A 16,104-nucleotide genomic window follows, 5' to 3' on the forward strand; every position below is an offset into this window, starting at 1 on the left:
CACAGATAGGTCTTATGGCGACGATGGGATAGGGAAGGCCTAGGAGTGGGAAGGAAGTGGCCGTGGCCTTAATTAAAGTACAGCCCCAGCATTTGCCTGGTGTGAAAATGGGAAACCATGGAAAACCATTTTCAGGGCTGCCGACAGTAGGATTCGAACCCACTATCTCCCGGATGCAAGCTCACAGCTGCGTGCTCCTAACCGCACGGCCAACTCGCCCGGTAAAATCCCACTCCATTCCTTTTCTCTTTACTGTTACCCATCCAGTAAAAGGTGTATCCCTTTCTTAGTTTCTTCATTCCTTTCCCTTTCCATTTTACTTCACTCAATCCCAGGATGTCGAGTTTTCGTTTTGGTGAAATAAAGTGCCGAATTGAATTAAGGAGTAAGACATTATTTTTAGTAATAAATAATAACCTACTACGTCTCTAATTCCCTTAAAAACAAAGTAGAAATTAAAAATCCACCTTAGTCAGTACAATTCAATATGTATAAACACTTAAAAGTTCATGATTAAAAAGCTTTGGTATATGTTTCAGCCAATATTTTGGCCTCCTTCAGCCATATATTAAAACAGTGAATGGAATAAAATGGAAAAAACATATGACATAAACTAGACATAATTAAAAAATTAACAAAAATGTCACATAAGGTTGTCCATCTTGATGAAAGGTAACAACTAAAAATGGAAATCAGTCTTTTTCAATAAATCCATTTTTGTCGTGTAAATCTATCAATTAAGGACAACCCCTGTTGATCAATATGTAAAGCATCGTACTTGATTGAAGAATAATTTTGTAAAATAACTTTTTTCTTTTCGAAATCAACACGGAACATTGTCAGTTGTTTAATTATTTCCAGTTTATGTCATAAGTTTTCTCCATTTTAGTTCACTCATTGATTTAGAAAGAAAGCTTAAATATTGGCCAAAACATGTGCCAAATTTTTTAATCATGACCTTTTCACAGTTCTTAATGTATATTGAATTGTATTGATTGGCTAAGGTGGATTTATAATTTCTCTTTTTTTTTAAAGGGAATTTTGAGTATTACACATTGTCAATACGGAACATTGTGAATACGAGTTTCATAAACTCTAACATCTCGAGTAGCGAGAACACTACCTAAATTCAAGGAATTTAATACAGATAAAAGTAACCTCACCCACATTTCAGACTGTAGTGTCAGAGTAGCCTCCTGGGATTCATTAAATATTAAATGTGAAAATATATCAAGATCTTTGTTTGATATGCAGGGGCTGAAGAGAAAGGTGGAAGGAGATAACTTTGTTCAGTGGACCGGGGAGAGAGGTTATATTGTGTTTTTGAGACTTATGTTAGAGTGTGAATGCATGAAAATGATTTTGGATGAAATAAAATTCACAGTAATGAGTTAAAGAGTAATTTGTGTAATGTTATTTTTAGGATTAAAATATTACCTAATAGATGGTCTCAAATAGTGAGAACGCTGTCTAATTTCAGAGAATTTAGTACAGATAAGAATATCCTAACCCGCATTATAGGCGCTTAGCATCGGAGTAGCCTCCTGGGAAACAAAAGGTGTGAAATGTTCTGAAAATATAAGTAGCACGAGGGGGGGATTCTTCATATGTGTGTGATCGTTAAGGTTGATATGTTTTAAAACAGTTTTTTAAATGTGAGTTTATATAGTTTCTTTAATGTTTAAAGATTTGCTTTTATTTTTGACAGTTAACACAAGATCTGTGTAAGTCAATGAAAAGGTCCTCTCCGGAAGCTGAATGTCAATTGTATCTAACCGCATTTTTGTGTTCTTTGTATCTGGTGTGGAAACTACATTTTGTTTGGCCTGTACATGTGATATTGCAGTTTGGTTCTTGAAATCTAATTTCAAAAACTCCTGATTTAGAGAAAAGTTATTTTTTGTTTTGGTTGTATTTGCTGATTTGAGTCTTTGCAATGTGTTGTCCGTTCTACAGGCTACTTTTAAACCTTGAATTTTGAAAATATTACCTATTTGGTACGTGTTCTTGTTCAGATAGTTAAGGACAATGTATTTTTCTTTTTTATGTATGGTTTTTCTGATTTTTCTTTGTTTATTTAATAATCAATTAATTGTGTCAGAAGGGTGGTTGTTCTCTTTTGTGATTTGTTTTAGTGTCTGTATTTCATTATTGGAATCTGTTGTGCTCACTGGTGTGGAAATTGTTCTATGTAGCAATACATTTGGTCCTGCTAATTTGTCTATTGTGTGTGATGTTTGAGCGAATTTTTCTGTATATTTTATATGACAGGTTGTCATTATTTCTACTGATTATGATGTCTAAATAAATTTATTTTCTTGTTTATTGCCAGTGATTGATAAAGTTATTTATGTGATTGACTTGTGTAAGGAATTCAGTGTGTTTAAGAAGTGTTGCACATTTGTTACATCATTATCCTATAAGCATATTACGTTGTCTACATATCTGCTCCAGTATAAGATTCCTCTAGAATGCTGGTTGGTTAAGAAATTGTTTTCAAAGTTAAGGAGGAAAATGTTCGCTATTATACCCACGGTTAACCCTTCTTTTTTGGCTACAGATTTTATGTTGAATGTAAAACTATATTGGTTTAAGTTTGTTCTTAGAAGGTTATTTAATTTGTTTCTTGTAGTGAACTGTCCTTTAAATTGTTTTCCACAATGTTAACTTTATTATATTTGTATATTAGTGTACATACAGGTGATGTCAAAGGATATCATTCTTGTGATCTCTGTTATTTTTAGCTTTATTTCTTTCATTCATTCTTTCTTGGTGTTTTTAATTAACCTGTTTTCTTTGAGTGTGTTTTTATCATTTGGTTGAGTGGTTTGCTTACACTGTAACTTGGCAGTCTGACATTTACCATTGGTCTGACAGGATTTGTGTCTTCGTGTATTTTGGGGAGGGTTCTTAGTGTGGGGAGTTTGGGATTTTATATGGTCTTTCTTTTTCCTGTTTTGTGAGAATAAGTTCTGTTTAAATTGATAACACTAGAATTCAAGAGATAGAGCAGGACCTAACAAGTGAATTTCTAAATCAGATAAAACAAGTGATCAAGAAAACAGACCTTCTACTCACAGAACAGGAGACGAGGAAGACTTACCATAAACAATCCCAAACTCCCCACACTAACAGCCCTCCCCGAAATGCAGAAATACTTTAGACCTGTCAGACCAATGGTAAAATTCAAAAATGTGCCAAGTTGCAATGTAAGCAAACCACTCAACCAAACAAGAAAAGAAGAATCGCACTGAAAGAAAACAGGTTAATTAAGAATACCCAAGAATGAACCAAAGAACTAAATCAGCTAAAAATAGTGAAGAGCACAAGAATGATAACCTTTAACATCACCAATATATGTACATTAACATACTAATACAAGAATTCACAACAAAAACTAAATAATGAACCTTCTAAGGACAACCTTCAACCAAATTAGTTTTACATTCAATGACAAAATCTATTGCCAAAAGGAAGGGTAACCATGGGCTCACCATTATCAGGTTTAATAGCAAACATTTTCCTCATTAACATTGAAAACAATTTCTTAACCAACCAACATTCTAGAGGAATCGTACACTGGAGGCAGACATATAGACAACGTAATATGCTTCTACTGTATGATGATGATGATGATGATGATGTAACAAATATGAAACACTTCTTAAATACTCTGAATTCCTTACACAAGTCACTCAAATTCACACTGGAACCAGAAATGAACAAAAAATAAATTTAGACAGACTATCATATACAGGAAATTCACTCAAACATCACACACAATAGACAATGTACACACACAAATTAGCAGGACCAACTACATTGCTACATAGAGCAATTTCCACACCAGTGAGCACGACATATTCCAATAATGAAATACAAACAATAAAATAAATTACACAAGAGAACAACCACCCTACTGACACAGATCGATTATTAAATAAACAAAGAAAAAACTTCAGAAAAACCATGCATGAAAAAGAAAAACACATTGTCCTTAACTGTGTGAATAAGAACACGCACCAAATAGGTAATATTTTCAAAATTCAAGGTCTAAAAGTAGCCTGTAGAACAGACAACACACTGCAAAAACACAAATCAGCAAATACCAAAAAAAAAAAACTTTTCTCCAAATCAGGAGTTTTTGAAATTAAATGTCAAGGACCAAACTGCAACATCACTTGTACAGGCCAAACAAAATGTAATTTCCACACCAGATACAAAGAACACAAAAATGAAGTTAGATACAATCGGCATTCAGCCTTCGGAGAAGACTTCTATAACAACTTGCAGCATTTCACAGCCTTCAACACAGATCTTGCATTTTACCTATCAAAAATAAAAGCAAATCTTTAAACAATGAAGAAGCTATATAAATTCATATTTAATAAAACATAAATAAACCATACCAACCTCAATGATAACACTACACATTTGAAAAATTTCCCCCTTCGTGCTACTTAGTTTTCAGAACATCATTTCAAACTTTTTGCATCCTACAGGAGGCTACTCTGATGCTAAACATCTGGAATGGGGGATAGGATATTCTTATCTGTACTAAATTCTGTGAATTTATGCAGTGTTCTTGTCATTCAAGATGTAGTAGGTTATTATTTATCAGTAAAAATTATGTTTTATAAGATTTTTCTTCTGTCCTAGTTTTGTTTGTTCTAGTTTTTAGTTTGTCTGTAACTGAAGGATTTTCCTTAGGCTTTTCCTTCTTTTTTTTCCTCTGTCCTTAATACTGACTGCCTGCCTGCAATGGTTCATTTTGTATGATGTGTGTTGTAATGCTTCAGGTTTTGATTGCTGTGTTGTTTTGATTTCTGGGATATTGATTTTTATCTTTCCCAGCTGATAGTATAATGTTTGTGTGATTGAGATTCCCTCTTTGTTTGCCCTAAAGGTTGAATGATTCCTCCTTGGCACTTGAATAGGAAAATAGTGTATTTTTCTGGATTGCTACCATTTTGATTCTGATATAGTGAGAAGGTGGACCTACAAAATAATACATAAATTTTAAGCACACAGATCCACAAATTCCTTTGTTAAAATAACCATTTCTAGGCCAGAAGTTCAGGATAAATTAATAAAAACATATTTTAAAAAATAAATTTATTTAGCAAGAAGAAAACGGTACAAAAATGGTAGAAAGTGATTGTTGTGTTAATGGTTTGGCACAGCGAGATCTAAAATGCAGAGTATTTGGTATGGTAATGAGAGAAAATATTAATGTATATGGGCTTTGGTGAAAAGAACCTTGTCATCTCTCTCTGATAGCTTTACAAGTAAGACTCTCTTTAATTTTTTAATTAATCACATTTAAAGATAAACTCTTAGTTTGTAGTAAGCGAAATCCAGCACGGAACAGGAAACTTGTGAACTTCTTACTAACACTGATCAGAAACAGTCATCAATGACCTGCATTTAGGGCTGTCGCCCAGGTGGCAAGTTATCTATCAGTTGTTTTCCTAGCTTTTCTTAAACATTTTCAAAGAACTTCGAAATTTATCAAACGTTTCCCTCATAAATGATCCCAGTCCCTTACTCCTCGGCCTGTAAATTAATATTTGCCCCAGTTTGTCCTTGAATTCAAACTTTATCTTGACGTTATGATCTTTCCTACTTTCAAAAGCTCCGCTCAAGCTTATTCATCTAATAATGTCACTCCACGCCATCTCTCCGCTGACAGCTTGGAAGATCTTGCTTAGTTGAGGAGCTTGTCTCCTTACTCTCAAGTCTTCCCAGCCCAAAGTTTGCAGCATTTTCGTAACACTACAGCTTTGCCGGAAATCTCCCAGGAAAAAAAAAAACAAAAACGTCCTGTTTCCTTTGGATCTTTTTCAGTTCTCGTATCGAGTAGTACTGGTGTGTGTCCCATACTCTGGAACCATACTTTAATTGGGGTCTTACCAGAAACTTATATGCCTTCTCCTTTACATCCTTATGAAAACTCCTAAATAGCCCCATATCCACGCAAAGATATCTGTAAACTTTCTTAACCACCTCAGTAATATGACTAGATCATTCCTAATATTAACACCTAGGTATTTACACTGTTCCCAGTGAAGTACTATCAACATAGTAATTAAAACTGAGAGGACTTTCCCTTCGGGTGAAACTTACAACCTGACTTTTCATCCTGTTTACCATCATACCATTGTCCGCTGTCCATCTCACAACATTGTCTAGGTCCCCCTGCAGTCACTCACAATCCTGCAACTTTCTTACTATTCTAAAATGTAAATAGCCTTATCTGTGATTCCACTTCTTTATTCATGTTGAAATGGCATATGGCTTTTAGTGCCGGAAGTGTCCGAGGACATGTTCGGCTCGCCAGCTGCAGGTCTTTTGATTTGATGCCCGTAGGCAACCTGCGCATCGTGATGAGGATGAAATGATGATGAAGACTACGCAGATGCCCAGACCCCCTGCCAGCAAAATGAACCAGTGATGGTTAAAATTCCTGACCCTGCCGGGAATCAAACCCGGGACCCCGGTGACCAAAGGCCAGCACGCTAACCATTTAACCATGGAGCCGGACTTGACTCATTATTTCTAGATATATAAAAAACATAAATGTCCCATAATACTACCCTGTGGGACGACTCCCTCCCTCTATATCATTACAGGATCATTACTCTAATTCTCTTGAGTTCTATTTTCTAGAAATTCAGCCACCCATTGAACCACTCTTTAGTCTAGCCCAATAGCTCTCATTTTTGTCAGTCATCTCCTATGATCTACCCTATCAAAAGCCTTGGATAGTTCAATAGTGATACAGTCCATTTGACCTGAATCTCAAATATCTGATATCTTGCTGGAATTCTACAATTGAGCTTCACTGGAATAACCTTTCTTAAACCCAAATTGCCTTCTTTTAAACCATAAAGTGCAGTTTTGTTGGAACAAGAATGTGACATTTCATTCTCAGACACTGTCTAATAGAATTATAATAGTCATGGGGGGGAGGAAAGTAAAATGAACAGTTTTTATGAAAGCATTGTGCATATAAAAAGTTATGTTTAATAACAGTGAAGCAAAACAAACATGTAGATGAAATAGTTTTAAATAATATTTTACTAACTGATAATAGCCGAGGCCATATTATTATTATTATTATTATTATTATTATTATTATTATTATTATTATTATTATTAATGCCTTTGTAGCATAGGAGTTATCACTACTAGATGCAATCCTTGGGTGCCCAGGTTCGGTTCCGGTACTGCCGGAGATTTAAGAATGGCAGGAGGGCTGGTAAGTAGTTAAAATATACATGCAGATTTAATATGAGGTCTCGTAACTTCCGAGCCATGGCATGGTGGCCGCAGTTCCCAAGCTCTGTGTTGTGTGTCAGACTCTTCTCTATTCAATTTAACCTATCTTGGTTTCCTCTTGTTTCCTCTTTCCTCATCTTATTGGTTTTGTGAGGAATAAAGAAACATTTTTACGTTTCTGTTTGGTATACCCAGTATCCTCAGTTCCTAATTCTTTTTTAAAATCTTGTGACACATAGAACCCCGTAAGGCTTTGACTTGTCAAGACAACTTCTGCGTGACCAGATGGCCTGCAGATACTAAAGTATCAAGTAGTCAGCATGTCAACATCCTCAGCTGTATCGCTAGACTTTTCTGACAGGGTCCACCGCCTTTCATATCAGACAGCTTCTCACTTGCTATCATCACAAGGCCGAGTGGAACCCGTTCCAGCTCTCAGTTCAGAATTAAATTCTTTGGACTGGCTGGGAATTGATCTTGGACCTCCAGGAAAGAGACTGGCCTGCTACCCTGACACCATGAGCCTTGCTCCTTGTTGTTAGATCCTCAATAAATAAAATTAATGCTTAAATGAAATTTGAGATTACAGAATTATCATCAAGCATATACAGCAACAACAATCAAAGCCATCTCTGTACAGGCCTTGAAATGTCCATGGGGAGTGATGGATAAAGGCTTCCGGTATCTGTAACCTCGGCACTAAGTGGGACAGGGTGTTTTTAAGCCCAGCCGCCTTTATCCCTCCAGGAATTAACATGGTATTCAGGCTGAGTGAACTTTGGGTCTGTGTACTGCTCCATAAGTGGAAATCTCGTTTCTAAACCTTTTTACTTCCTTACAAAGTATCGAACCCATGTCCTGAATAAGTCTACATCCCCAATATTATTACAGTAATTCCCACTATCATTTTTACGGTGTCTTAAGTGCCAGAATTTTTTTCCTGCTGGAGTACCTTTTAGCATCCTACATGCTGGAGTACTACCGACACAAGGCTGGCGTATTTGAGCCAGAATTTAACCCGCTAACTTGAGCTCAGAAAGCCAGCGCACTACCATCCGAGAATTCCCTCTCCCCGAAAAATACTGCATTTGATATTCATGTTAGGAAGATTAAAAAAAAAAAAAGCTGATGATCTGCCTTTTCACCAAACCCGTGATTGATGATTTATACTAAACAATATCCTGCTTCAGTGTTCCATCTGATATCCTTTAGGTCCTAGTTAACAAAATTTACATAGCATCTAAGTCATAAGTTATGAATTTCATTTCAGTCCGTATTGACAATTGATCACTATCAAAGGATAGAGAAAGGTCCACTTATTCTGTACCATTAGCTTAATATAGTGCCCTATATAATTATATGAGCTTTTTAGAATGAGCTGATGTTTGCAGACATACTGTGAAATATTTATTGCAAAATCCATGAACGATAATATAAGCTCACAATTGCATGGCCCAAACCCCATAGCCAGTTCATAACAACCTATCCCTAGCACGTTATTGATATGAGCCCAACCTAGCGCACGGGGGCGAAACACTTGCAACCAGGAATGAGTTAGCTGGAAAATTTATGATGTCCAATAACGGACCATTTATATTGGTATTATAAATTTACTCATTCGCGAAAAATATTTCAGGTTCTTTTTGGGAATCGTCTATATCATTTTGATATCTCCGATATTCATTGTTGATGGATTTAGCAATAAAAATTTCACAATGTGTCCGCAAATATCAGCTCATTCCAAAAAGGTCATAATTATATAGGACACTATGTTAAGCTAATGGTATTGAATCGGTGGACCTTTCTCTACCCTTTAATTAGCATCTAAATGTTGAACAGTGTTCCCATACTGGCTAACCAGACTTGGCTGGTGTTTAAAATTTGCAAGTAGAGCATTTACCTTCATCATAATTTTTTTTTTTTTTTTTCCCAATACAGTTAATGGAGAAATTTAACACTTCCTGTTTTTGCCCGCTTAATACTGCTATGTCACTACATAATAAACAAATACCCTAGCTAGTGCACAACATGGCTATCCTTGCACTTAAATACTGAGTTTTGAGAAAATTTGTTGAGTTGTTTTCCTGTGGTGATGTAAGAGACAAAATGTGAACTGAACCTGTTTTCAACTTTTGTGTATCTATTCCGAGATAAAAACGAAGTACGAGGCAAATATCTTAAGCGTACAGACAAAATTATAATTTTACTTATATACATTTATTTGATAACATAAAACTACTGTTCACATAGTTGCGAGATTGCATTTGGGAGATGGTGGGTTCGAATCCCACAGTTGGCAGACTGAAGGTTTTCTGTGGTTTTCACATCAGACAAATGCTGGAACTGTATCTTAATTAAAGCCATGGCCCAATCCTTGCCATCGCCTTTACGTTCCACCAACTACTTTTACGGTTTTCAGAGATGCCGAGGTGCCAGAATTTAGTCCTGCAATTTTTCTTTTACATGCCAGTAAATCTGCCAACATGAAGATGACATATTTGAGCACCTTCAAATACCACCGGACTGAGCCAGGATCAAACCTGCCAAGTTGGGGTCAGAAGGCCAGCGCCTCAACCGTGTGAGCTACTCAGACCGGCAATAAATAAGTAAATAAAACTGCTGCAACAAGGAAATATAACGTACTAGCTGCACTACTCATTCTTGCTATTTGTTTCACATCGCGCTGATGGGATAGGACAGGAGTAGCATTTTCCTGGTGTGAAAATGGGGAAACCATGGAAAACTATCTTCAGGGCTACACACCGTGGGGCTTTGAACCTCACCATCTCCCAAATGCAAACTCACAGCTGCGTGACCCAAACCCTGCAGCCAATCCGCTACTACGTATCCCTAGCGTGTTATTGATATTTTGATGTTGATAATATTCATTCTTAATGGATTTTGGCAATAAAAATTTCCTAACATGTCTGCAAATATCAGCTCATTCTAAAAAGATCACACAACAAAATGTTTAGAAAGTTCTTTAGTATCTCATATAAAAACGGTAAAAGTGATAGTACGAGGGAAACTGGAACTGTAAAATGATGATCATGATGATATGAAATATTGAAAATTTTATTTTCTTTGTTAAAGAGGAAGCCAAACTTTTCAGTGTTGACTAAGTTAATGGTACTTTAATAGTCTTAACAGTGTGTTTTTATGCAACTTTTATTATGTACAGATTTTAGAACTGATATTTGCTGAGTGTCCGCATGGCGACGATGTCTGCGGCACCACGGGCTGTCAGTATGGCGACTGTTGTTGCGGTTTCCCTTCACGTTGCAGCAGAGACAGGCGCGCCTACAGTGGTGCATTGAGCGATGACCACGAACACAGGAGTTACCGTCACATCGTCTTTCCAGACAAAACCCAGTTTATCAACAACACCTTCATAGTTGAAGTAAACAATGTATTGAATGAGAGAATTCTATTGAACTATTATACTATAAAATTTATACTGTCAATACGGATATGAAGTTTATATCGTGCGAATTCCAGTTCTGCTTATGGCAATCACGATGGACGTATCCATGTGTGGAAGCACCGAGGAGAACGAATATAATAATAATGTTATTTGTTTTACGTCCCACTAACTACTTTTACGGTCTTCGGAGACGCCGAGAACAAATGTTACTAGCTTGCATTCGTCATAGTTATACAAGCCCAGCACCTTGCATGATAGTATGGGTTGCCATTGCATACACATCCTGGTTCCCTGTTGTTCGTGTAACCAGTAATTTGGACAGCCACCGCTACATTTTGGACGTATTAAAGCCCATGGCTGTGCCCTATCTTCAAGACCTCTGTGACACCGCCTTTCAACAGGACAATGCACGGCCGCATGTTGCCCGTGCTGTCGTGATCTTCCCCGGTACAGAGGCTGTTCGACTGTTGCTCTGGTCAGCATATTCTCCAGATCCATCAACTGTCGTAGGTCACCACGAGACTGGCACACAACCACTCACCAGCCACTTCGATTGATTAACTTTGGCATAGAGCTGAAGTTGCATGGAGTGATGTCATCCGAGCACAGTTCCACTCGATGCCTAACCGAATCACAACTGTTATTGCTGCCAGAGGTTGCAGCTCTGGGTACTAATTTGTGCCTCAAAATTGCCTGTAAACTGCATCAAGTCTTCTGCCCATATGTACAATAAATATGATTCTGCTCTCTGTTTACCTTCCTGGTGTAGCAATTTAAATGCCCAGCAGTTTATTAATGGATAAATTGACATTTCCTGTTTTAACCCCGTAGATATTGCTACATCACTGAATACTAATCAGACATGATATTCCGTATGGTGGTTTTTTTTTTTTTTTTGAGTTCTCAGTCCAGGGGTTGGTTGAGTCCTCAAAAGCTCCGCCATCAATTGTCAAAAATGGCCTAGGCATCACTGAAAAGGTTTACTAGGGATATGAGTGAAGCAGTTTCCCCTTGCTTTCCCCGGTACCATACACATACTTGCATTATTCTCCCACTTTTTAACCTCAAAAATGCAGAGGGAGAATTATGCAAATTTAATTATGCAAATGGACTTTTGGCCATCGCTGGCATAGACTTTTTTGAAGAGAAATGTTGTTTCTCTTTGTGAATCTACATGGCTACCCTCTGCTCTGGTTGATTTAAATGTGAGATTCCTATACTGCTTTTCTTTGCAATCTCTAGCACCTTTAACTGTAGCATTTTGTGTGAAACTTAACAGCTTCTCAGTCATTGCCTGGGTTTAGATCAGGATTTCGGGCGCCATACACCTATTTTGACAAACCACTTGGTTATGGTCTTATGGCTATCCCTGAACGTAAATACCAAATTCTGAGAAAATCTGCTGAGCTATTTTCGTGTGAATAACAAAAAAGTTTTAAAAAATGAAATAAACCTACTGTACTTTAGTATACCTAATGCAAAATAAGAACTATGTATGAGATAAAAATTTGCTGTGAATAGAAAGAGGTTTTTATATTTTATTTTAAATACTTCCTTGGTGGTGCAAAACTCTTGCATTTAGGAAATAAATAGACTGTTAGCAGCCCCTAGGTTATTTTTCCTTTAAAAACTAATATTACCACCAACCATCAACGTATTGTTTTCCTGTGAAAGAACACCTAAATTAATCTAATTTTATAAAACTGATTTTTATTTGGCATAAGCTAGTATTATCACTTATCATTCTTCCTATAAATTCACCTGAGACATATTATAAAACTTGGGAACACATTACCTAGGAACATGAAGCAGGATATTTGATAATCGCTGCTGGCGATAGACAGTGTATCTATCTGTGTGGTAGGAATGTGCTCAAGAGGTAGAGGGTACTCCTCACTAATACTTAAATATGCCTCACATATGGTACCAGCCATGTGGAGGCAATTAACAATACTTTTCTGTTTCCACACTCCTCTCTTGCTACGCCATGCTGCCTTTCGAGCCCAGCTTGTGAACAATCTCCAGTTCTCGACCATGTTGCTCTTCCTCAAACTTCGGTTTGCTATACATATAAAAAAGGAAAAAAAATCATTAAGAAGAAACCTCACCAATTTGACTAATGAAATAAACACAAATTCCACAAATACCATTCACAAACAAAATAAAAAATTACAAGATAAAATAAAACAGAATGATGTCAAAGTTACAATGGCCGACAAAGGATGCACCACAGTAATAATGAACAAGAAGGAAATACATTAATAAGACTGAAGCCTTTTTTCATGGATAACTCTTTCATTAATAAACAAAGATCCCATAATTGAAAGCTACTTTCAACCTATTAGGTCGTGTTACGTACATTTAGTACGTGATGAAGAGATGTTAAGTACAGAACAAAAATGGCCAACCAGACACCAGTGGGATCCGAACCCACAACCTCCCGATTTCGCGTCGGTTGTGGGTTCGGATCCCACTGGTGTCTGGTTGGCCATTTTTGTTCTGTACTTAACATCTCTTCATCACGTAATAAATGTACGTAACACGACCTAATAGGTTGAAAGTAGCTTTCGATTACAATGTGGTCGTGAAAATTCAATATTCAAAGATCCCATAGCCCGAATCCAACGCAATCTCAAGACTCTGCTCAAAAATTCATCCTTTTTACTAAATGAACAGGAATCAAGGAAGTTAATAAACATGAACCCAAACATACCTACAGCTATAGCACTACCAAAAATACACAAAAAAGAAATTCCCATCAGACCAATCATCAACAGTAAAAATAGTCCAACATATAAAACATCACAGTTTATAACTAAAACATAAATTTCATAATAATTCTCCGCTAAAAATATTCAAGTGATTTTTGTGAGAAGTTACAAAAATTTAAGGTACAACCAAATCACGTCATGTGCTCGTTCGATATTACCAATATGTACTCAAACATTCCAACAAAAGAAACAGTTAACATCATTAAAGACAATTTAACCAAACTCTGTTGTCTCAGTGTAATGGAAATCGATGAATTGATGAATTTATCAATATATTAAATTTCATACTCTACAATAACTTTTTCACTTTCAATAAGAAAATATATCATTAGAAAGGGTTATTAATAGGAAATCCAGTTTCAAGCATCTGAGCAGACATTTACCTTGATCACTTAGAACATACAAAAATAAAAACAAAAATACAAGGTTTAATCCTACAGTTACGCTCTGTCGACGACACGTTTACCATCATAGACCACAAGTGCTACAACAGTAACACTATTTTGCAATACCTTAACATACTTGATCAACATATAAAATACACTACAGAAGACGAAGTCGATAAGTCCATACATTTCTTACACATTACCATCACACGTAAAGAAGACAGATTCGATTATCAAATTTATAGGAACGAACCTTTTTATCAAACACAAGAAAGAACAGCTCATTACACCCCAACTCTAAAAAAACAAGCAGCGTACTATAGTTTAATACAAAGAGCCTTTAAAATACCCCTGACACAAAACGACCTCAATAAAGAATTAAAATATGTAAGGAACATAGCCAAGTTTAATGGATTTAATACAGATACTTTAACCGAATAATAAGAAAAGTCAGAAATAGACAAGTGTCAAAAACAAAACAGTCCACATTCGTCACATTTACTTACAATAATCATAACATATATCAAGTTTTGAATTTATTAAAAAAAACATGATTTCAAAATTGTGTTCAAAACACAAAACGCTAACCAAAGCATGTTCCTAAATCACAATAGTGTCAATTCCAAGAAAGGCTAATACTCAGGTTCCAGGATTTACAAACTCACATGTTCTCAATGTTTTGCCTCGTACATTGGACAAAAAGGACGAAGTTTCTCAACACGATATTTAGAAGTCTCCTATTCGAACCGCCATAGTGATAGGCGGCATGTTACTCCACATTTTTTAGCAACACAAGCAACATTCTATTAGACCATATAACATTTCACAAATACGCTCACAGAAGTTAAATCATAAATTGAGAACCAAGTTCCACAACATACCAAGGGAGCAAGAATTTTGGACATTTAATCTCAAGCATCCCATCAACCAGAAAAAAAAAAAAAAGCTATTTGGACTTAAAGGCTGTACAATTGAATGTTTAACAAGTATAGACTCTCTTTTTAACAGAATAATTAGTAGTAGAACTGGAGAGTTCGGCAGCCTCCACTTCCACTGGCCCTCCGCAGAGCCCTCCTCCGCCTCCACCTCGGCAGACTCTTGGGAGAGGCCTCCATCTCCACACGCTCTCGGGAGAGGCCTCCGCTGCATTGACTGCGCTGGCTAAGAGCGCAAGCCTAACCTCACATTTGCCATCTTGGAGGGGCTTAACACAACTTTTTATGCATAAGAGAGCTAACCTAACCTCATGGAGGGAACCTCAGTTTTACAGCCGGATGCCCTTCCTGACGCCTAAGAGATCGAGCCTAACATCACAGAAGGCTCTAACCTCAGTTTTACGGCCGGATGCCCTTCCCGACACAATTGCACAAGATGGCGGCTATAGACGGCTCCTTATGAGATGCCTTAAGGGTGCTTGTGCAAGATGGCTGCTATACATAGGCTCTTATGAGACGCCCTAGGGACGCTTGCGCAAGATGGAGGCCACAAGATGGCAGCTATACATGGCTCTTTATGAGACACCTTAAGGGTGCTTGCGCTAGATGGCGGTCGCAAGATGGCTGCTATACAAGGGCTTTTATGAGATGCCTTAGGGATGCTTGCGCAAGATGGCAGCTATACACCGGCTCTTATGAAGAACGCTAGCTTAGAGGCTACTGCGCAAGATGACAGCTGCTGTAATGCATGCGGTGGAGGGCAATGAAATTCCACCGCAAGATGACAGCTGCTGTAATGCATGCGGTGGAGGGCAATGAAATTCCACCGCAAGATGACAGCTGCTGTAATGCATGCGGTGGAGGGCAATGAAATTCCACATGCTTTTTTGAGAGTGGTCATCTTTAATCAACAAAGCATCGTGCTGCCATCCTTAGCTACTAAATTTGAAATGTGGTGGTGGGCAATTTGAAAAATTCGCCTTGTTTTTTTTAACAGCTGCCATCTTTAATCAACAGAGCACCGTGCTGCTATCTTTATGGCTACTACCTTAAGAACGTGGTAGCAGGCAATTTGAAAAATTCCGTTAGCTATCATCATTAAACTGTAAAACTTTAGTGCATTCGCGAACCTGACCTCTCATCTATTATCTTGAAGGTGGGCTATCATTAGTTTACGACTAGGTGTCCTTCCTGACGCTAATTACACAAGATAGCGTTTAGAGGCTACTAAACAAGATAGCGGCGGCTGTTATGGCCTCCTCCTCCTGTGTCAAGGCATAGCTCTATCTAACATGCATCGCGAAGGC

General features: G+C 37.2%; 1 protein-coding gene and 1 long non-coding RNA gene across 9 annotated transcripts in view; one reads left to right on the forward strand and one right to left on the reverse strand.

The window, feature by feature from the left end:
• The window catches only part of LOC136882094 (uncharacterized), a 278,314-nt gene that overhangs the window by 184,666 nt on the left and 77,544 nt on the right, over window positions 1-16,104 (forward strand). The gene's annotated exons all lie outside the window — the stretch shown is intronic.
• Window positions 5,101-16,104, reverse strand: part of LOC136882088 (organic cation transporter protein) — a 105,157-nt gene continuing 94,153 nt past the window's right edge. For all 8 annotated transcript variants that reach the window (XM_067154608.2, XM_067154610.2, XM_067154607.2 and 5 more), the window contains one exon: window positions 5,101-12,767. In XM_067154608.2, the coding sequence (XP_067010709.1) occupies window positions 12,686-12,767 (82 nt within the window). In that variant the 3' untranslated portion in view covers window positions 5,101-12,685. The remainder of the gene's footprint in view (window positions 12,768-16,104) is intronic.

Source organism: Anabrus simplex, chromosome 10 (genome assembly GCF_040414725.1).
Source record: "Anabrus simplex isolate iqAnaSimp1 chromosome 10, ASM4041472v1, whole genome shotgun sequence".
Lineage (NCBI taxonomy): Eukaryota > Metazoa > Arthropoda > Insecta > Orthoptera > Tettigoniidae > Anabrus > Anabrus simplex.